Genomic DNA, 21,847 nt, shown 5'->3' with positions numbered 1-21,847 from the left:
ACTAATATTTAAGAAAATAATCCAACTCAATTATAATGGATTTGATAGAAGACTTTTCTGAAAGCCTTGTGGAGTTTCCTATTTCAGGACTAATGAGTATTCTGGGGCTGTTTATACATATTCATGGTCTCATTCTCTAGAGGTTTAAAGTAGATTCATTATATCATTTTTTACAATGTGCCCTTAATGTAATAACTATTAGAAACTGAACTCCCGATCCTTTGCTCTGTCTTGCATTATTTGAAAAAGTCCAATGTGATTATATTTGTAGAAAATGCTCCAATAAATGACTTGCTCCTGCTACAAGTGGATTTATCTCTCCCATCTCATAAATGAATAATCAATTTGCCTTCTCCAAAATAAAACATGTTCTCATATTTAAAAAGAAATATGCATCACAAACAAAGGCTAAATGTTTCACTGAGTGAATCTGACTGTGGGTGGGTGAGTGAGGGAGAAAGAGAGAGAGAGAGAGAGAGAGAGAGAGAGAATGTCAAGATGGATAGATAGAAGAGGTGTGTGTGATTGAGATATGTCCAGATAGATAGAAGAGGTGTGTGTGATTGAGATATGTCCAGATGGATGGAAGAGGTGTGTGTGATTGAGATATGTCCAGATAGATAGAAGAGGTGTGTGTGATTGAGATATGTCCAGATAGATAGAAGAGGTGTGTGTGATTGAGATATGTCCAGATAGATAGAAGAGGTGTGTGTGATTGAGATATGTCCAGATAGATAGAAGAGGTGTGTGTGATTGAGATATGTCCAGATAGATAGAAGAGGTGTGTGTGATTGAGATATGTCCAGATGGATGGAAGAGGTGTGTGTGATTGAGATATGTTCAGATAGATGGAAGAGGTGTGTGTGATTGAGATATGTCCAGATAGATAGAAGAGGTGTGTGTGATTGAGATATGTCCAGATAGATGGAAGAGGTGTGTGTGATTGAGATATGTCCAGATAGATAGAAGAGGTGTGTGTGATTGAGATATGTCCAGATAGATAGAAGAGGTGTGTGTGATTGAGATATGTCCAGATAGATAGAAGAGGTGTGTGTGATTGAGATATGTCCAGATAGATAGAAGAGGTGGGTGTGATTGAGATATGTCCAGATGGATGGAAGAGGTGTGTGTGATTGAGATATGTCCAGATAGATAGAAGAGGTGTGTGTGATTGAGATATGTCCAGATAGATAGAAGAGGTGTGTGTGATTGAGATATGTCCAGATAGATAGAATAGGTGTGTGTGATTGAGATATGTTCAGATGGATGGAAGAGGTGTGTGTGATTGAGATGTGTCCACTGCTTGCCTGATGCTCTAACTGCATGTCTGCATGTGCTTCAGCCAAACACCTGATGCCACTGTATATTTTTGCCCTTTAACCCCACTAGCACTCCTTTTCATTCCTGACTACCGATTGGCCGAGGGATTGTCTAATAGAATGCCACACAACCAATCACAAGATTTCAGCACCACCAGCTCTCACAACAGCTCAGACCGAAGCGGCAGCCTATCAGGTTGGTTTCGGATGTGGCAGGCAGGGATCTGACTGTTCTTCCTTCTCCCCTTAACATTCTGGGATACCTCATGGACTGCGATTTAATCGACTGTATCATTGATTGACTTGTTAATTGCTTTATTGATCTCTTTTGCATGTGCAAAACCCAACGACTAAGGGAGGTCTTTATTATCCCACTCCTCCCCCTCACCACTGTTACTTTGCTCCTGCTGCTAATACTCACAACTCATTTCAAGTAAACGATGCATGCATTTACAGGATGGCCTCGATCGTTGACAGCAGCCACAATGTTTCACTTTTTCAAATGTGCGATCTAGAGGTTTTACTGTTATGTGCTGCAATGATGCCGTATACACATGCAATGGAGATTTTGGCTATTAGAACAGGGCTCCAGGCATACTAGCTGGGCCTACTCCATCACGGCTGGGCCTTGTAACAGGCTTGGTCTCTCACCAGGAGCTAGAGAGCAGATGAGAATTGGGGCAAGGGGACTCCTTCAGACATTTGGAGTGGTGCATTGTGAGACTACACACACACACACACACACACACACACACACACACACACACACACACACACACACACACACACACACACACACACACACACACACACACACACACACACACACACCATCTGAGACGCTTGGCTGACTAAAGTGGCGAGGTTGCCTCCCATTTTCCCTCTTCTTCTATTGGTTACTGACCACAGTAAAACTCATGTAGTGATAATTTTATAGGGCACTCTCTACCTCCCCTCCTATCCTCTCCCCTTACCTCCTCTCTGGTCTCTTATCCAATGCACTGGGCTGGCAGACATTAGGCTGGAAAGGAGAGGCAGTCTGGAGTGGTCACGTCTTCAGCCAGGTCAACAGTCAGTCACTCTGCTGGAGGTAGAGAGGGAGAGATGGCACAGGAGAGGAATGGCACCGGTTTCATAATGAGAGAGAGAGCGAGAGAGAGCGAGAGAGAGCGAGAGAGAGCGAGAGAGAGCGAGAGAGAGAGAGAGAGAGAGAGAGAGAGAGAGAGAGAGAGATTGTTGTGCTCAGAGAAGAGCAGCTAGAGGCTGAGTATTTGCATAAACACAGAGAGGCCAGGGGACAGGAAGCTCTTGATAAACACAGAGAGACCAGGGGACAGGAAGCTCTTGATAAACACAGAGAGGCCAGGGGACAAGAAGCTGTTGATTATGTTAAGCTAACTTGTATTTCATTTGGTAGCCTCAGGATATTTTTCATTGAAATGTCTGAGATTTAAAGCATATATGTCCTACTAATTGGATTCACCTGTATAGGAATTCAATTGGGACTGTACCCTTGCACTTCCCCCTCCGTGGTAGGCCTTAAGAAATAATATAATTACAGAGATGTATTGCATGTACTGTGAGGCATGCTATACACAAGTGCCCTGGTTTAAGTGAAACAGCATCTTATTAAATATGCATTTATCTCGTTTAGTTGACTTAGCTCTATCCGTCTGTGGCTTATCTCTCTATATGACAAAATGTTTCTCTATGAGCATTAAACCCTACAGAAATACACAACAGAGGTCTGACAGAATAACCTTATACGTATACATTTTAGCAACGCTTTTATCCAGAGTGACTTACAGTAGTGAGTGCATACATTTTCATATTGGTCCCCCATGGGAATCAAACCCACAACCCTGTTGTTGCAAGTCCCATGATCTACCAACTGAGCTACAACGGACTATAGAACTGCAATGGCCAGAGTTTGGGTGACAATGAAGGAAACTTTTACTACACTTCATGTTTTGAAGTCAACTAAAGAATCACAAGACGTTTGAAAAGGAAAGAAGTTAAAAGAGGTAGGCACAGCAGCATAGTGCTTCGCTTCAACAAGCTCGGGAGGAAATAATGAACCTTAGGTCTGAGATAGGAACCAGATGAAGAGGAACAGAAATAGAGCAGCTTTCATGGTTGCATGGGTCCCACTGAGGATGTGGGGGTGTTGATCATTAAAATCTACAGTACTGGAGGAGGAACGGAGAGAGGAGGAGAGGAGAGAGGAGGAGTGGAGAGAGGAGGAGTGGAGAGAGGAGGAGTGGAGAGAGGAGGAGTGGAGAGAGGAGGAGAGGAGAGAGGAGGAGTGGAGAGAGGAGGAGAGGAGAAGAGATAGCTGGCTAGTGAGCTCCATGATCCCTGTATTATCTCATTCCGGAGCCCAGGAGAAGGGTTATGTTCTCACTGTTCTTGGAGTGGTGTCATCCATACCTACTTCCCCCCCTCTCCTCCAATTATAGTCTACCCCACTCCTAATGAGCTACATGGCTCAGGGCTGTAGGGGGGTCAGTGTTGATGATCTAGTCTGCTGCATCATCCACCCACATACCAAATATATTGGGATGATTTCACAAGTAGGCACACTTGCTAGTTATCTGTCCAGCATGGTAACCCCCATGTGTCTTACGTCAGATAGCGCGACATTCCTCTCTACAATTATTATAAGCCTATAATACAGTGTTACTCAGGTATTCTAAGAAACCCCCATCCATCTCCGTCCTTGAAAAGCCAGTCTGATCTATTCTCTCAGTGCTATGTTTAAATCTGGATGTGGAGTCCTTCCTTCTGGACTCCATTCTGAGGCTCTGCCTGTGTCTCTCACTCAGCACTGAGGCACCCAATAAAAACAGAGGCAGCTCAAGTCTGCTCGGCTCTGCTTGGCCCCAAAGTTATATGCTGGGAGGAAGCGCCCAAAATACCCAGCTCCACATCTAAATATGGTGGGAGTTCCTTTTGAAGACAGGCCCAGTGTTTGTCAGCGATAGATGGGTCTGATGTCTACTTCCTGATTGTAACATCAGTGTCAGCCGTCCTTCCCTCCACGGCAGAGGCTCATTTACAGTATTGATGCCTGCTCCGGTGAGGAGGGACTCGGGGTGATTGAGCAATCATGCCAGCTTGCCATTTATTGGGAAAAGTCGAGCGTCGCCCAGAGGAACGATTAGGAAACCCAATTACTTTCAGACTATACTTCCTGCCCTGGGCTTACTGTTGTTATTTTATTACTCCCAGTCTTTATCAGACTATCCTCCTCCCAGTCCTAATATCTCTCATGTTCTGCTGCAACATTGTTGCAATCCAATCATCTTTGACGAGAACATTTCTGCCCGGGAACAGTTAAAATCTTATAGGGAAAATGGTGAAATAACAAAATTCTCCATCTACTGCTAAAGCAATATGCTGTATTTTCTCTGTCTCTGACCTCATCCTTACTGGATCATAGAGATGCATTTCCCAAAATATCCCTGAGTATTGATGGACAGTCTTTTTTGATGACGTTGAGCTAATTTGTAGCCATGTCCTTGTCTGGACAGTCTATTAGATTACATGGTGTTGCATGGCACAAGATGCAGGGTTCCCTGAAATGTTGCTTTTTTGTGGCTCTGAGCAACGTGATTATAGGCCTTTGGCAGTGAGGGTTAACCAACAGATGACAGATACAAATGTACACAAGAGGCCTCCAAGGATGGTTTTCACTAGCCTGTATGTGTGGCTGGCGATGTCAACTGGGGAGTATTTTCTGGATTGAGATGTGAGGTGTCCGTTGGCAGACTGATAGTGGAGTCTGCCACAAATGTGGATTCCTAGAAAGGACTCCAAACTCAGTTTATCTCCCAGTTCTCTCAGACCTCAGACACACATGCAATGCTCATAGCACAAATACACAAACTCACACATGCAATGCTCATAGCACAAATACACAAACTCACACATGCAATGCTCATAGTACAAATACACAAACTTACACATGCAATGCTCATAGCACAAATACACAAACTCACACATGCAATGCTCATAGTACAAATACACAAACTTACACATGCAATGCTCATATCACAAATACACAAATTCACACACGCAATTGTCATAGGTATGTTATCTTCATTTCAAGGACAGTTTGGAAATGAACAGACAAAAGACTCATGGTCATATTTCCTCTATACAGGGGACTCATGCTCATATGCCCTCTGTATAGGGGACTCATGCTCATATGTCCTCTATATTGGGGACTTGTGCTCATATGTCCTCTATACTGGGGACCCATGCTCATATTTCCTCTATATAGGGGACTTGTTCTCATATGTCCTCTGTATAGGGGACTCATGCTCATATGTCCTCTATATTGGGGACTTGTGCTCATATGCCCTCTAAATAGGGGACTTAAGCTCATATGTCCTCTATATTGGGGACTCATGCTCATATGTCCTCTATTTAGGGGACTCATGCTCGTATGTCCTCTGTATAGGGGACTCATGCTCGTATGTCCTCTATATAGGAAAACACAGAGCCTGCAGCCTTTTCCTGTCTAGGACAACTGATCTGAGGCCTGTGGACCACACTGAGGACAACTGAGAAAGATAACAGTGGGCTTTAGATGTCAAAGATCACCTGAGATAAAGAGAGCCCCCCCACCCCATCCTCACTGTCACCAAATAATTTAAACCCCAATCTAGACGTAGGCCTGGCTGGCAGATTTATAAAGATGGATGGGGCAGAGCAGAGGAAAATCCAGTCTCAGAGGGTTGTGAGGGGAAATGGATGGGGAAGGGGCGCTCTCTCTTTCTTTCTCTCTCTTGCGTAATCAAATCAATGACAGTGTAATAGACTCTCAGTGAATTCCATTATGGCCACACAGACGCCACGGACCCATTCATTATGATGATGTTCTGAAGTGAGAGTTTTCATTGTGGACCCCACACCTCTAGTGAAATGGGGACACTAAGGGATGGCTGGAGGAACGGGGTCTACCCTCTGCTTCTTTACTGCTGCTCTCTCCCTGTTTCTATGGAGATTTGAGGCCTTTCAGCAAATCAATCAATGGAAGCACACTTTTCATTACTTGGCCTTGAGGTTCTTCTATGTGAGGCTGCTGACAGGCATGGCTCATTGAATCCGTTTGTTTGAGAATGTGGGTGACTTTTAGAAGGAGATGACCTGTTTGAAATGACCTGTTTCGAAATGAAGGAATGTTCAGCTTTATATGTTCAATCGATTTCTGTTGGCAATATCTGTTTGTTAGACTGACAGTGAATACTTCAAATAGCCACCTATGTTATATGGTTTTCTAGATTTTTCTAGAAATTGAATTCTTCATGTTGTCTGAGTCAATCTCTCTAACTCGCTCCATCTCTGCTGTTCATAGGTGGTAAGGGGGGTAAGAAGAAGAAGGCCAAGGTTGGCGCCAAACCCACCAAGGCTAACGGCTCCAGCTGGGCCAACGTGCCCCTTCCCCCTCCACCTGTACACCCTCTCCCTGGCACTGAGATGGACCACTACCCCAACGAGCACTATGAAGGAGGAGGGTACGAGCCATATCCACCATAACATACACTCTATACATCCATGGAGATGCAAAACGGTCCACACTCTGCCCCTACAGTCCAACTAGATTCTACCACACTGATTAGAACAATTATATGTATCTATCACTGTCTGATCCTTCATTCAGGCTTTGCCGAAAGTGAGACAGTTACTCCTAATAGGGGATTAGGGGACAACATTAGCTTTTACATGTATATACAGTACACTGTTGAGTTCAAGTAGAACCCAACCAACTGCTGTGTGTTATTATAGGACATAGTCGTGCTCCTGGCTAGCTGTTCCTCTCTGTGGCTAATTACACCAGTACATCTGGAGATGTTACTGTCTCCCCAGGCAGGCAGGATGGACAGAGACTGTTTCACATCAATCTATCTGCTCATCCCATATTTTTATCTGAGGGAGAAACTTCATGAGTGCATTGTTTAACCATTGCAGTCTCCTGCGGCAAGCGGGATTGACAAATCAATCTATTCTGCTGATTCTCTTTCTGAGGGAAAAAATGTCAGGACTACTTTGTTTCAAGCTGAGAGAGAGGGAAAGACCCAAAATAGAGATAAAAAGAGAGAGATTCCACAGTGAGCTCTCTCCACTAACTGAGTATGAGGGAAACGTTTTACTCATAAACTATTTTCTCTTTTCCACATTGCCTAGCCTCTTTCTGCTCTTTTCCCACCAAATGACTCTCACGCAACTGTTATTGTTAGTAGACTGTCAGGTGTTCAGTTCCTTCATGTAAAGTCTGCCTTTAGTCAGGGGAGTGGTGTAAGCTAAAAATGTTAGTTGTATCCCAAAATAGATTCACTCACACATAGTATCTCATTTAACTGTGTGTCTCCCTAGTTGAGGTGTGCTGTCCTCTAACCTTCATCTTCAGTCTGGGGCACTCATCTGGTTTAATAGGCTATCTGGCAGCACTGTAAATCTGAGCCTCTTAATGGCCACAGATTTAAACAGTTATGTCCTATGGAGTGTGCACTGACAAATTCCTTTAATTAACATTTTCTTTACGACTAGTGTTATTTCAGCATGTATAAGCTCCGTTATGGGAAATGAAAACCTCACTCCCTCCACTGCTTCATTACTCGTATGTACAAAGTCCTTTAGAATGTTTGACAAGGTCACACTAGTCTGAAGTCCTTTAGAACGTTTGACAAGGTCACACTAGTCTGAAGTCCTTTAGAACGTTTGACAAGGTCACACTAGTCTGAAGTCCTTTAGAACGTTAGTAACAAGGTCACACTAGTCTGAAGTCCTTTAGAACGTTAGTAACAAGGTCACACTAGTCTGAAGTCCTTTAGAACGTTAGTAACAAGGTCACACTAGTCTGAAGTCCTTTAGAACGTTAGTAACAAGGTCACACTAGTCTGAAGTCCTTTAGAACGTTTGTAACAAGGTCACACTAATCTGAAGTCCTTTAGAATGTTTGACAAGGTCACACTAGTCTGAAGTCCTTTAGAATGTTTGACAAGGTCACACTAGTCTGAAGTCCTTTAGAACGTTTGACAAGGTCACACTAGTCTGAAGTCCTTTAGAATGTTTGACAAGGTCACACTAGTCTCAAGTCCTTTAGAACGTTTGACAAGGTCACACTAGTCTGAGGTCCTTTAGAATGTTTGACAAGGTCACACTAGTCTGAAGTCCTTTAGAATGTTTGGCAAGGTCACACTAGTCTGAAGTCCTTTAGAACGTTTGACAAGGTCACACTAGTCTGAAGTCCTTTAGAATGTTTGACAAGGTCACACTAGTCTGAAGTCCTTTAGAATGTTTGACAAGGTCACACTAGTCTGAAGTCCTTTAGAACGTTTGACAAGGTCACACTAGTCTGAAGTCCTTTAGAACGTTTGACAAGGTCACACTAGTCTGAAGTCCTTTAGAATGTTTGACAAGGTCACACTAGTCTGGCACGTTACCAAAGAGAGACAGTTGAGTTACTTAGAGCACTCATCTTACCCCTCCTCCCTCTCTCTCTCTCTCTCTCTCTCTCGCTCTCTCTCTCTCTCTCTCTCACTCTCTCTCTCTCTCTCTCTGTGTGGCCACCCCAGGTATGAGAGTGATGGCTGGGGTCCTCCCATGCCCGTGCAGACCTACCTCCACCAGGGAATGGAGGATGAGCTAGAGGAGGAGGAAGAGAGGGTCCCCACCCCACCCATGCGTGGAGTGGCCTCGTCTCCAGCAGCGGTGTCCTTCGGTCAGCAGTCCACGGCCACCCTCACCCCCTCTCCCCGGGAGGAGCTGCAGCCCATGCTCCAGGCCCACCTAGACGAGATCACCCGTGCCTACCAACTGGACATGGCCAAACAGACATGGTACGTACTCCCACTGGAGGGGGATACTACAGAAACAGTACAAGGTTCAAATGGGGTGATATGAGAACGGCGACTATGGATATTGTGCTGGATGTGTTTTTCTTTCATTATCTATTTATTTCTCCCTTCAATGTTTTATTTAGGTGTTACGTTAGCTGCACAGTCACAGCGTTGCGCAAAACAGAAACGCTCATGAATCATGTCATTTGAATGGGCCAGTGTTGCCACTTTCGTGACTGTCCCTTCTGACTTGTTTAGGCCGCATCCCACGCCCATGCTGCTACACATGCCGTTGTTGTGGTTCTCATGCACGGCAGATGAAGGCCGTGTTTCATCCTGTCGGAAGAGAGGGAGAGAACAAAGGACGAAGAGAGGGAGAGAACGAAGGCGGAAGGGAGGGAAAGAGGGAGAGACTGGCATCCATTCATGACAGTAGAGGGAATAGGGAAGACTTGTCAGGAAGAAGCTGTTGTGTTAGCCAGTAATGACTGCATTGGGTTTGAGAGCATCTTTTGACAACAGGAAAGAGCCAGTAATTACATCAGAATCAGAATCCCTCTCGCCGCAGACCGTCTCAAAGACACTACGTTGCTCCTTAAACAAGTGGGGCTGTCAGCGACGTGAGGCAGGCGCAGAGCGGAGCGGAATGGGCTGCTTGAGGGGTGACAGCCTCGTGTCGACAGGCCTAGAGAGCGGGCCCATTGTACCCTCTTCAACTGCAATTATAGGGTCATTGTGTTGGAGGAGGAGAGACGTAGAATTAGTGGAATTGTCCCAATTCATTCAAAGCGGCAGAATCTGAAAGAATTTCTAAATTTAGCTTGACAGTTCCTTTCGTCTATCTCGGATTCCTTCTTTATGTCATCCTGTCTTTCATTCACCAGCTTTGTCTTTTTTGATGTCTTTTGACATTCGTTCTCTTCCCTGCTGTTGCTGTCCCCCCACCAGCTGCCCACCCTCTTCTGTCGTTGTGTTTTGGTGTGTACCTGTAGCATGATGATAACCCATATTACTCTGACTCTCTGACAGGCTGATGCAGGGTGGCTCCCTCCCCCCCCTCCCTCCCCAGGCCCCCGCCCCTCCGGTGGGGTACGTGTCCAGCACCCTGGTGTCTGACCTGGAGACTGACATCCCTGACGTGGATGAGGAGGATGAGGATGAGGAGGAGGATGACGGCTATGAGATGTCCAGGCCTCTCTATGGTATTGAGCACACGCCAGGGTCCAGCATGGACAACCTAGACAGCTCCGTAACAGGTGAGATACTGCACTGATACACTGACATGTGGACAGAACAGAAGGTATTGGAACTTCTTCCCCCCTTCATTAGGATTCAAATCTGCCTGATTTTATGCAGTTTCCTGCCACTCTCGGAGGAATGGTTTGGATATTACAAAGAAATAATTTGAAATCGCTCTCCAAAACAAAAAGATGTTAAATCCAAAAGCATGTTCAGTTGTCATTTAAAAAGATCCAAGACCCCTTATCAGGTAACATATCACATTTAAAGAGCAGTTCTGCCACCGTCTATGTGAAAACAGCGTGTTTCTGTGATTAAAAATATAAAATACGTAAAAAAAAGAATCTCTGTGACCTGCAACAAGTTTCTAGACCAAGGGAGGGTATTTCTTTGCTCCCCACGTAACTGCAAATCTCATAGTGTTTGAAAAGCAATATTTAAAAAAGATTTCACTTTGATGGCATCGGGTAAAACTTTTTAACTTCATATGTTTTTCGACAAAACTTAAAAATGCATCGTTTTCACAAATGTTGACACGGGTATTGCGCTGGAGATAATGAAAACGAGTTTAAAAAGTGATGGAATTGCACAACACAATGCCACAGATGCCTCAAGTTTTTAGAGAGCGTGCAATTGGTATGCTGACTGCAGGAATGTCCACCAGAGCTGTTGCCAGAGCCACCTCCAATTTGTCAGTACGTCCAACTGACTGTGCCCCTGCCCAGTCATGTGAAATCCATAGATTCATATTTCCTTTATGAACTGTAACTCAGTCAAATTGATGAAATTGTTCCATGTTGTGTTTCTATTTTTGTTCAGTATAATAAATACGTCTACAGTTACAGACTGCATTTTGACTATTGATTCATAATGATGTCCTGTATATGTACTGTTTATGACATAGCTAGGTGTCTCTATAGTGTGGTAATTTGCACCTCATCTTATGAATGTATTGAATGTACCTTAAGCCCAGCTTGTTCAAGTGGTTTTGGCAGACTGTGGTATTATAATTATCATACACAAAAAGAGATAAGAAAGTTCATTAATTTTAAAAGGAGAGAGAGACAGAGACAGAGAGCTTTATCTCACACAAAGTGTCAGCGAGTGCCATATCCATAAGAGATTTAGAATACATTTCACGTATGGAATATTCCATTCCAGACTGGAGGCACCATTTCCATTTTTACAACTCACTGAAAGCTTTTACAGCCGTCTGTCTGGAGAGAGACATGTGAAGGGCATGACATTGGAGAAGCAGAAACAGCATGGCTGTATCCTGCTGCGTCTCTCATACCGACTGAACAGGACATATAAGTCCTCTATACTGGACATGGCTGATACTATAGACAGGATGAAGCAGCAGCTCTGTGTTTTTTGAGTCGGGAGGGATAGAACAAAGAATGGAAGAGAAAAGGGGAAACAGTATATCTATAGAAGGAGGAAGAGAGAGAGACAAAGAGAGAGGGAGGAAGAGACATAACTAGAGAGAGACAGAAAGAGAGAGAGAAATAGAGAGGGGGAGGAAGAGACATATCTAGAGAGAGACAGAGAGAGAGAGAGAAAAAGAGAGGGGGAGGAAGAGACATATCTAGAGAGAGACAGAGAGAGAGAGAAATAGAGAGGGGGAGGAAGAGATATATCTAGAGAGAGACAGAGAGAGAGAGAGAAATAGAGAGGGGGAGGAAGAGATATATCTAGAGAGAGACAGAGAGAGAGAGAGAGAGAGAGAAATAGAGAGGGGGAGGAAGAGATATATCTAGAGAGTGACAGAGAGAGAGAGAGAGAGAGAAATAGAGAGGGGGAGGAAGAGATATATCTAGAGAGAGACAGAGAGAGAGAGAGAAATAGAGAGGGGGAGGAAGAGATATATCTAGAGAGAGACAGAGAGAGAGAGAGAGAAATAGAGAGGGGGAGGAAGAGATATATCTAGAGAGAGACAGAGAGAGAGAGAGAAATAGAGAGGGGGAGGAAGAGATATATCCAGAGAGAGACAGAGAGCGAGAGAGAAATAGAGAGGGGGAGGAAGAGATATATCTAGAGAGAGACAGAGAGAGAGACAGAGAGAGAGAGAGAAATAGAGAGGGGGAGGAAGAGATATAGTGTATCTATAAAAAGAGGGACATGGAGAGAGGGAGGGAGGGTTGACACGGCTGCTTGGCTGGTCTGTCGACTGTAGCCCCAGAGTTTCGTTTTTCTGTGGGATGATGGAACAGGGGCTGTGGCGGCTGTGACACATGCTGCTGTTGATATATTTAGAGGAATATAAAGCTGCGACTGGGCCCTAATCTGCTGCATCTCTCCTGCACTGTATTACTCTGAAGACACCTCTATTTCTTCTTATCTCTCCACAAGTCTCTCCCTGCTCCCCATCGTTTGACAGCACAGACACGTTCCCAGCTCCACAGTTAGTTGGAGGGGTAGTGAGAGTAAGGAGGAGGAAGGGGGGATTTATCGTGGCCACCATTTTGAGGCTGTGGAAAGAGGGGTGCAGGAGCAGCTTTCTGTAGAGCCCAACATGATAGATTTGTTATTGTGTTAATAATATGGAAATAGGTCTGTTTCCTTAATGTTACACCAAAGGCCACTAAATCAAACATTCTCACCGCTGGCCCTGAAATGATTTTTCACGAGAGAGATTGTCTGTGTGTGCTTGTCTTTGTATTATGTCATGCACAGTGTAATACAGCATATTTTTCTAAAGACAAAGGTGAATTCACCTGCGGCTGTATTAAATGCCCATGGCTAGGCTGATATGAAAACACAGAGGTACTGTATCCCAGGGTTACTAATGCTGCAGTATAGCATCCTCAGTGATCTCAGAGCTGTGTCTCTCTGAGTGATTATTCTCCCATCAACCCCCTGGCAGGGAGGACTAGGGGGGACTGGGGTCACGTCTCCTGTGGACAGGTAGAGCCTCCCGCTCGTCAGGGAGAACGATATCCCTGCTTAACGACATGCAGATGAGCTGTTCCGTCAGGATAAATCTGTTTTAGTGGCAGGAGGTACCTGGCTTTTACTGCCCCTGGCTAGTGAATACTGTAGCTCCTTTTACTGCCCCTGGCTAGTGGCTACTGTAGCTCCTTTTACTGCCCCTGGCTAGTGGCTACTGTAGCTCCTTTTACTGCCCCTGGCTAGTGGCTACTGTAGCTCCTTTTACTGCCCCTGGCTAGTGGCTACTGTAGCTTCTTTTACTGCCCCTGGCTAGTGAATACTGTAGCTCCTTTTACTGCCCCTGGCTAGTGGCTACTGTAGCTTCTTTTACTGCCCTTGGCTAATGAATACTGTAGCTTATTTTACTGCCCCTGGCTAGTGAATACTGTAGCTTCTTTTACTGCCCTTGGCTAGTGAATACTGTAGCTCATTTTACTGCCCCTGGCTAGTGGCTACTGTAGCTCCTTTTACTGCCCTTGGCTAGTGAATACTGTAGCTCCTTTTACTGCCCCTGGCTAGTGGCTACTGTAGCTCCTTTTACTGCCCTTGGCTAGTGAATACTGTAGCTCCTTTTACTGCCCCTGGCTAGTGAATACTGTAGCTCCTTTTACTGCCCTTGGCTAGTGAATACTGTAGCTCCTTTTACTGCCCCTGGCTAGTGAATACTGTAGCTCCTTTTACTGCCCTTGGCTAGTGAAAACTGTAGCTTATTTTACTGCCACTGGTTAGTGGCTACTGTAGCGCCTTTTAATGCCCATGGCTAGTGGCTAGCTCCCGTTTACTGTCCCTGGCTAGTGGCTACTGTAGCTGCTGTTTACTGCTAGTGGCTAGCTCCCATTACTGTCCCTGGCTAGTGGCTAGCTCCTGTTTACTGCCTCTGGCTAGTGGCTACTGTAGCTGCTGTTTACTGCTTGTGGCTAGCTCCCATTACTGTCCCTGGCTAGTGGCTACTTTAGCTCCTTTTTAATGCCCATGGCTAGTGGCTAGCTCCCGTTTACTGTCCCTGGCTAGTGGCTAGCTCCTTTTTACTGCCCCTGGCTAGTGGCTAGCTCCTGTTTACTGGCCTGGACCATTAGCACAGAGAGCATAGCAGGTGAGAGATGGTTATTAGATACCTAGTAATTTGAAAAGTGCATGGAACCTTCATCTGAATCCTATGGAAAATAATACAATTGCACTCATGCAAAGTAGATTATGCACGATCTGTTGCGGAATTCAAGACCACAAAGAGAACGCTAGATTCTACTATTAGTACATTATGCCGAAGCTGAAGGAGAGGAGTTGGAAGGAAGCCTTGGTTTGGCTGTCTCTTGCTCTGCTTATGCTTCAATGTCTGCACTAGTCTTTGTGGGAGGATTGGACCCAGAAGAATTGTACTCTCACTTTTTACATTTTTTTTCTTAGAATCAAAACTCAGAGAGAAGTAGTTTGAGTGAAAATAGCCTGGTAAGATAAAGGCCAGAAAGTAGTTAGTGTCTTGGGTATTTTCAGTCAGTGCAGTAACATTGGAATGTGTAAGGTTTGAAGGTTTTCACATGGTTTCCCAGGTTTATTGAAGTTTTCCATTAATTTGTGAATCATTTGCTGCCATCGTTTCTCAGAGAGAAAAACTGTTATAAAGTGAGCTGGTAGTTGAAAGCTTTAGTTCCCTCAGGCCTTGTTTAAGTTGGATTCTGCACAAACCACAACATTGTGATGTGAAGGGGCTCAGGGGCGAGGAATTTAAAAGCACTTTTAGGTAGTTTCCTGATTTCCTTTGGCTACGCAAACATAAATCAGATATTGAGTTTTATGATGGTTACAGTACTGGACTAACGTTGTGTTCCAGTGAGAAGTGTAGTATGAAAGGGACTCTGTCAGTACAGCTGGTGCATGTCTGTGGTTGGCTTTAGTTGATCCTCTCCTGTCTCTCTCTGTGCCTGCCTTGGCCAGACCTCTAGTATGCCTGCTCCTCTATGGGCCTGACTTGGCCAGACTTTTGACTGTCACCCTCAGTTCCCACTGACCCCCTCTCAGTACCCCTCTCATCCCCTCTACTCCCTACTGACCCCCTCTCCTCACCCCTCTCATCCCCTATGTTCCCTGTTGACCCCCCATCTCAGTATCCCTCTCATCCCCTCTACTCCCTACTGACCCCCTCTCCTCACCCCTCTCATCCCCCATGTTCCCTATTGACCCCCCATCTCAGTACCCCTCTCATCCCCTCTGCTCCCTAGTGCCCCCCATCTCAGTACCCCTCTCATCCCCTCTGTTCTGTACTTACATTTACATTTACATTTAAGTCATTTAGCAGACGCTCTTATCCAGAGCGACTTACAAATTGGTGCATTCACCTTATAATATCCAGTGGAACAACCACTTTACAATAGTGCATCTAAATCTTTTAAGGGGGGGGTTAGAAGGATTACTTTATCCTATCCCAGGTATTCCTTGAAGAGGTGGGGTTTGAGGTGTCTCCGGAAGGTGGTGATTGACTCCGCTGTCCTGGCGTCGTGAGGGAGCTTGTTCCACCATTGGGGTGACAGAGCAGCGAACAGTTTTGACTGGGCTGAGCGGGAACTGTGCTTCCTCAGAGGTAGGGAGGCGAGCAGGCCAGAGGTGGATGAACGGAGTGCCCTTGTTTGGGTGTAGGGCCTGATCAGAGCCTGAAGGTACGGAGGTGCCGTTCCCCTCACAGCTCCGTAAGCAAGCACCATGGTCTTGTAGCGGATGCGAGCTTCGACTGGAAGCCAGGGGAGAGAGCGGAGGAGCGGGGTGACGTGAGAGAACTTGGGAAGGTTGAACACCAGACGGGCTGCGGCGTTCTGGATGAGTTGTAGGGGTTTAATGGCACAGGCAGGGAGCCCAGCCAACAACGAGTTGCAATAATCCAGACGGGAGATTACAAGTGCCTGGATTAGGACCTGCGCCGCTTCCTGTGTGAGGCAGGGTCGTACTCTGCGAATGTTGTAGAGCATGAACCTACAGGATCGGGTCACCGCCTTGATGTTGGTGGAGAACGACAGGGTGTTGTCCAGGGTCACGCCAAGGCTCTTAGCACTCTGGGAGGAGGACACAAGGGAGTTGTCAACCGTGATGGCGAGATCATGGAACGGGCAGTCCTTCCCCGGGAGGAAGAGCAGCTCCGTCTTGCCGAGGTTCAGCTTGAGGTGGTGATCCGTCATCCACACTGATACTCTACTGACCCCCTCTCCTCACCCCTCTCATCCCTCTGTCACCCTACTGACTCCCATCTCAGTACCCCTCTCATCCCCTCTGATCCACACTGCCCCCCATCTCAGCCCCCCTCTCTTCACCCCTCTCATCCCCTCTGTTTTTACTGACCCCTCTCACTCCCTCTGTTCCACACTGACCACTCTCATCCCCTCTGTTCCACACTGAACCCCCCATCTCAGCCCCCCTCTCTTCACCCCTTTCATCCCCTCTGTTCTACACTGTCCCCCCCTCTTCCCCTCTGTTTCCTACTGACCCCCCCCCTTCAGTCCCCCTCTCATCCCTGCTGCTCCATCTTTGCCCTCATCCCTTTCTCCCCATGACCTTTACTCCTCCATCTGAGCTCTGTACCATATTTCCACATTTTCTTCATCACACCATCCACACTCTGCTTTTCATTTTTGTCTCATGTGCTTGTCTGCGGACCACGGGATTTTGTGTGTGTGCGTGTGTTTGGGTAAGTGCCACTTCATTGTGTCTGCCAAGCAAGCCTCTCAGAAAGCTGTTGTATAAGCGGACTGTAATCTCGCCTGCCAGAGTGGCATATTTTTGTTGGCACGATTAAACTTTTTATTGCAAGTAATGGAAAGGATTTATTTAGGAGTATCTTAAAGGATCTAGACATACTAACAGTAACACAGATAGGAAAAACACTCACAATACACAAGGGTTTCCATAAGCTTCCAGTATTTCTGCAAAATCTAGATATTTGTCACGCTCTGACCTAGGAGAGCTGTGTTTTCTCTATTTAGCTAGGCCAGGGTGTGATAGGTGGGTGGGCATTCTATGTTTTGTGTTCTGTTTTGGCCGGGTATGGTTTCCAATCAGAGGCAGGTGTCTATCGTTGTCTCTGATTGGAAGCCATACTTAAGGCAGCATGTTTTTCCTTTGTTTTTTGTGGGTAGTTGTTTTCCATTTAGTTGTAAGTACCTGACGGAACTGTCTGCTGTCATTTGTTGTTTAATTTGTAAAATGTTAATTTCTTTCATTGAACTACGAGATGAACATATTCCACTCTGCACCTTGGTCTACTCATTTTGACACCTGTGACAGAACTACCCACAACAAGAGGACCAAGCAGCGTGCACTCTCCAGGAGAAGGAGTGGGACCAAGCAGTATGGCTCAGAGGAGTGGACCTGGGAGGAGATCCTAGATGGAGCAGGACCCTGGACAAGGCCTGGGGAGTATCGCCGTCCGCAATGGGAGATAGAGGCAGCGAAGGCGGAACGACGATACTGGGAGGAACGGCTAGGCAAGCAACAGGAGGCCGAGAGGCAGTGGCAAAAAACATTTTTGGGGGGGCACACAGGTAGATTGGCAAAGGCGGGTTTAAGACCTGAGCCAACTCCCCGTGCTTACCGTGGGGAGCGAGGGACCGAGCAAGCACCGTGTTATGCGGTGATACGCACTGTGTTGCCAGTGCGTACTCACAGCCCGGTGAGCTCGGTGCAAGCTCCTCACCGTTGCCGTGCTAGAGTTGGCCGGCAGCCAGGGAGAAGTGCACCGGCTCAACGTATTTGCTCTCCAGTGCGTCTCTTTGGCCAAGGTTATCCTGCACCTGCTCTACGCACGGTACCCCTCATTCACCAGCACAGCCCAGTTCATCCTGTACCAGCGTTCCGCCCTTGCCGGGCTAAAGTCAACATCGAGCCAGGACGGGTTGTGCCAGCCCTAAGCGCCAGACCTCCAGTAAGCCTCCACGGCCCAGTGTGCCCTCTGCCTGCTCTGCGCACCCAGTCTCCTATGCGTCTCCCCAGTCTGGTGAGACCGGTTCTAGCTCCCCGTAGAAGGCCATCAGGGATGATCCATGGCACGAAGCCTCCAGTGATAATCCATGGCCCGGAGCCTCCAGTGATGATCCATGGCACGCAGCCTGCAGCGAAGGTCCCCAGTCCGGAACCTACAGAGACGCTCTTCAGTCCGGAGCCTCCAGCGACGCTCCCCAGTCCGGAGCCTCCAGCGACGCTCCTCAGCCCGGAGCCTCCAGCGACGCTCCTCAGCCCGGAGCCTCCAGCGACACTCTCCAGTCCAGAGTCTTCAGCGACGGTCTGCAGCTCCGAGTCTTCAGCGACGGTCTGCAGCCCCGAGTCTTCAGCGACGGTCTGCAGCCCCGAGTCTTCAGCGACGGTCTGCATCCCCGAGTCTTCAGCAGCGGTCGGCAGTTCAGAGCCTCCGGCGCTGATCCACGGTCTGGTTCCTCCGGCGACACAGAAGCGGGGGGGGGGCATCAGCTGGCAGTATGGGGGCTACGCCCCGAACCAGAGCCGCCGCCAATTATAGATGCCCACCCGGACCCTCCCCAATAGGTTCAGGTTTGCGGCCGGGAGTCCGCACCTTTAGGGGGGGGGGTACTGTCATGCCCTGACCTAGGAGAGCTGTGTTTTCTCTATTTAGCTAGGCCAAGGTGTGATAGGTGGGAGGGCATTCTATGTTTTGTGTTCTATGTTTTAGCCGGGTATTTTCGTCCTTTTTGTCTTTAAATCTTCCTGACAGTGATACAACAGGCTACATATTTCTGCTGCCTTGGTTTAGTGATAGAATTGAGCTTCATTGATTTGGTATTCCTACTATATCACAAGTCAATGCTGCAGGACTTTCCACAGATCGTGGAGTGTATTAACAAGGCCTGACAAGGGAGACAGGTGTTTATACCGGCTATACCATTAGGTGTTTGACTCAACACAATGTTTAGAGAGCTGCTTCATCTGTGTCACCTCAGGTAATACTGGAGCTCAGCTCTGGACAGGTGTGTCACCTCAGGTAATACTGGGGCTCAGCTCTGGACAGGTGTGTTGTTTTTCTTTATCAAAAGCAGGCCAAACTCAAGTGGCCTCTGTATGTGTGGCGTGTGTGTGTGAGCGAGTGTGTGAGCGTGTGTGTGAGCGTGTGTGTGAGTGTGTGTGTGAGCGTGTGTGTGCGCGTGTGTTTAATGAGTGTAGAAAACCACTACTGACCTGCCACAACACTGAGGCCCTGCAGCACAGAGAAACCTGACATGAAGCCCTAACAACCTGATATTAACCCTATTTCTAAGATTACACAATTCATGAATCCACTTAAACCTACAGCCACAGTGCAGATGTTCAATATGGCAGATCATTCGAGGCTTTTTGTGTCTGTGGAATTTCCTCGCTTGGGGTCTGGAGGCTATAAAAATTATGCGGTTGGATATCAAAGAGTGTTACTTGATTTGTGAACACACAAACACACACACACACACACACACACACACACACACACACACACACACACACACACACACACACACACACACACACACACACACACACACACACACACACACACACACACACACCCTGCGCTGATGCTCTAGCTGGCGGTGTCCCTCAGGGTCCATGGTTAACGGCTGGGGGTCAGCCTCAGAGGAAGATGACCGTCACTACTCCAGCCACAGGTCCAGTGTGGGCAGCTCCTCTGACGGGTCCCTCTACACCCACTGTAGCTTCGCCCAGGCCCTGGTGGCAGCCGCTGACAAGGCAGGCTACCACCTGGAGGGCACCAGCCTGGCAAAGAGAGGTTGGTATATGAGGAGTGGAGCCCCTCCAGCCTGTTCTCTCTGGAACCTCTGTATGACTCAGAAGGAGATGCAGGGATTGATCTACTTCCTGCCATCTGCTGGCTGGTGTTTTCTCCTCTATACTGCTGTTTGGTGGAGAATCTGCATGGCTCTACAATATGTGGCTGAACAAAGGATACAAACTTTGATTCAACTCTAACTTTCCTCCAGCTTTGCACTCTGACTCCTACCAAATTGGGATAGAGGAAAATTATCTGGGTGAACTCACTGGAGATTTCTTTGCAGGTTTCCAGCACTGCCTGTACTTTCTCATTGTCAAAATTATGGTGTGATTTTGAGGATTTCTGGTGACTGATGAACTAACTGAACCTTCCTTGGAATCCTGCGAGCTTCCTGCTTGGAAATCAACATTCTCTTCTCAGGCATGCTCTTTAACCCGCCTCTCTCCATGTTCCCTTCGGTATCTTCACTAACCCAGTGGCCTCTCTCTCCACTTCTCTCCCTCCTCCTCCAGGTAAAGGGCTGTCCCACCGACCCCGGCCCAGCAGTCCCTTCTCTACGGATGGCAGCACGGTGGGCACACACAGCCTGGGCCACCAGAGGGCTACCCGGCCCACCCGCAAGCCCCGGGGACAGGGCACCGCGCCCCACAGGAGAGACGCCAGTGCAAACGGTAAGAGAGGGATCCTGGAAGGCTTGGTGCTTTAACCAGAATCTTCCCAGAACTTTGTCTCAACGGAGACTTACCTCCGACACAAATTACTCATCATCAATACCAGGGCTCTCCAACCCTGTTCCTGGAGAGATACTGTCCTGTAGGTTTTCACTCCAACCCTGTTCCTGGAGAGATACCTTCCTGTAGGTTTTCACTCCAACCATGTTCCTGGAGAGATAGCTTCCTGTAGGTTTTCACTCCAACCATGTTCCTGGAGAGATACCTTCCTGTAGGTTTTCACTCCAACCCTGTTCCTGGAGAGATACCTTCCTGTAGGTTTTGACTCCAACCCTGTTTCTGGAGAGATACCTTCCTGTAGGTTTTCACTCCAACCCTGTTCCTGGAGAGATATTGTCCTGTAGGTTTTCACTCCAACCCCAATCTAGCGCACCTGATTTGAATAATTAGCTGGTTAAAAAGCTGAATCAGGATAGTTACAACTGGGGTTGGAGGCTACAGGAGGATAGCTCTCCAGTAACAGGGTTGGAGCCTACAGGAGGATAGCTCGCCAGTAAACGGGTTGGAGCCTACAGGAGGATAGCTCTCCAGTAACAGGGTTGGAGCCTACAGGAGGATAGCTCGCCAGTAAACGGGTTGGAGCCTACAGGAGGATAGCTCTCCAGTAACAGGGTTGGAGCCTACAGGAGGGTTGGAGCCTACAGGAGGATAGCTCTCCAGTAACAGGGTTGGAGCCTACAGGAGGATAGCTCTCCAGTGACAGGGTTGGAGCCTACAGGAGGATAGCTCGCCAGTAACAGGGTTGGAGCCTACAGGAGGATAGCTCTCCAGTGACAGGGTTGGAGCCCACAGGAGGATAGCTCTCCAGTAACAGGGTTGGAGCCTACAGGAGGATAGCTCTCCAGTAACAGGGTTGGAGCCTACAGGAGGATAGCTCTCCAGTGACAGGGTTGGAGCCCACAGGAGGATAGCTCTCCAGTAACAGTGTTGGAGCCTACAGGAGGATAGCTCTCCAGTAACAGGGTTGGAGCCTACAGGAGGATAGCTCTCCAGTGACAGGGTTGGAGCCTACAGGAGGATAGCTCT

The 21,847-nt window shown here is 47.2% G+C and overlaps 1 protein-coding gene across 8 annotated transcripts in view; it reads left to right on the top strand.

Annotated features, from left to right (window-relative positions):
- robo2 (roundabout, axon guidance receptor, homolog 2 (Drosophila)) overlaps nt 1-21,847 on the top strand; it is a 583,693-nt gene that overhangs the window by 552,802 nt on the left and 9,044 nt on the right. For 5 of the 8 annotated variants that reach the window (XM_014163401.2, XM_014163402.2, XM_014163404.2 and 2 more), the window contains 6 exons: nt 1,390-1,515; nt 6,682-6,841; nt 8,903-9,166; nt 10,196-10,422; nt 19,902-20,087; nt 20,603-20,761. In XM_014163401.2, the coding sequence (XP_014018876.1) occupies nt 1,390-1,515; nt 6,682-6,841; nt 8,903-9,166; nt 10,196-10,422; nt 19,902-20,087; nt 20,603-20,761 (1,122 nt within the window). The remainder of the gene's footprint in view (nt 1-1,389; nt 1,516-6,681; nt 6,842-8,902; nt 9,167-10,195; nt 10,423-19,901; nt 20,088-20,602; nt 20,762-21,847) is intronic. The other 3 variants (XM_014163406.2, XM_014163407.2, XM_014163409.2) reach the window with 3 other exon arrangements.

Source organism: Salmo salar, chromosome ssa20 (genome assembly GCF_905237065.1).
Source record: "Salmo salar chromosome ssa20, Ssal_v3.1, whole genome shotgun sequence".
NCBI lineage: Eukaryota > Metazoa > Chordata > Actinopteri > Salmoniformes > Salmonidae > Salmo > Salmo salar.
Note: the sequence above shows the minus strand (reverse complement) of the source record. Positions and strands in the feature narration are given on the sequence as shown.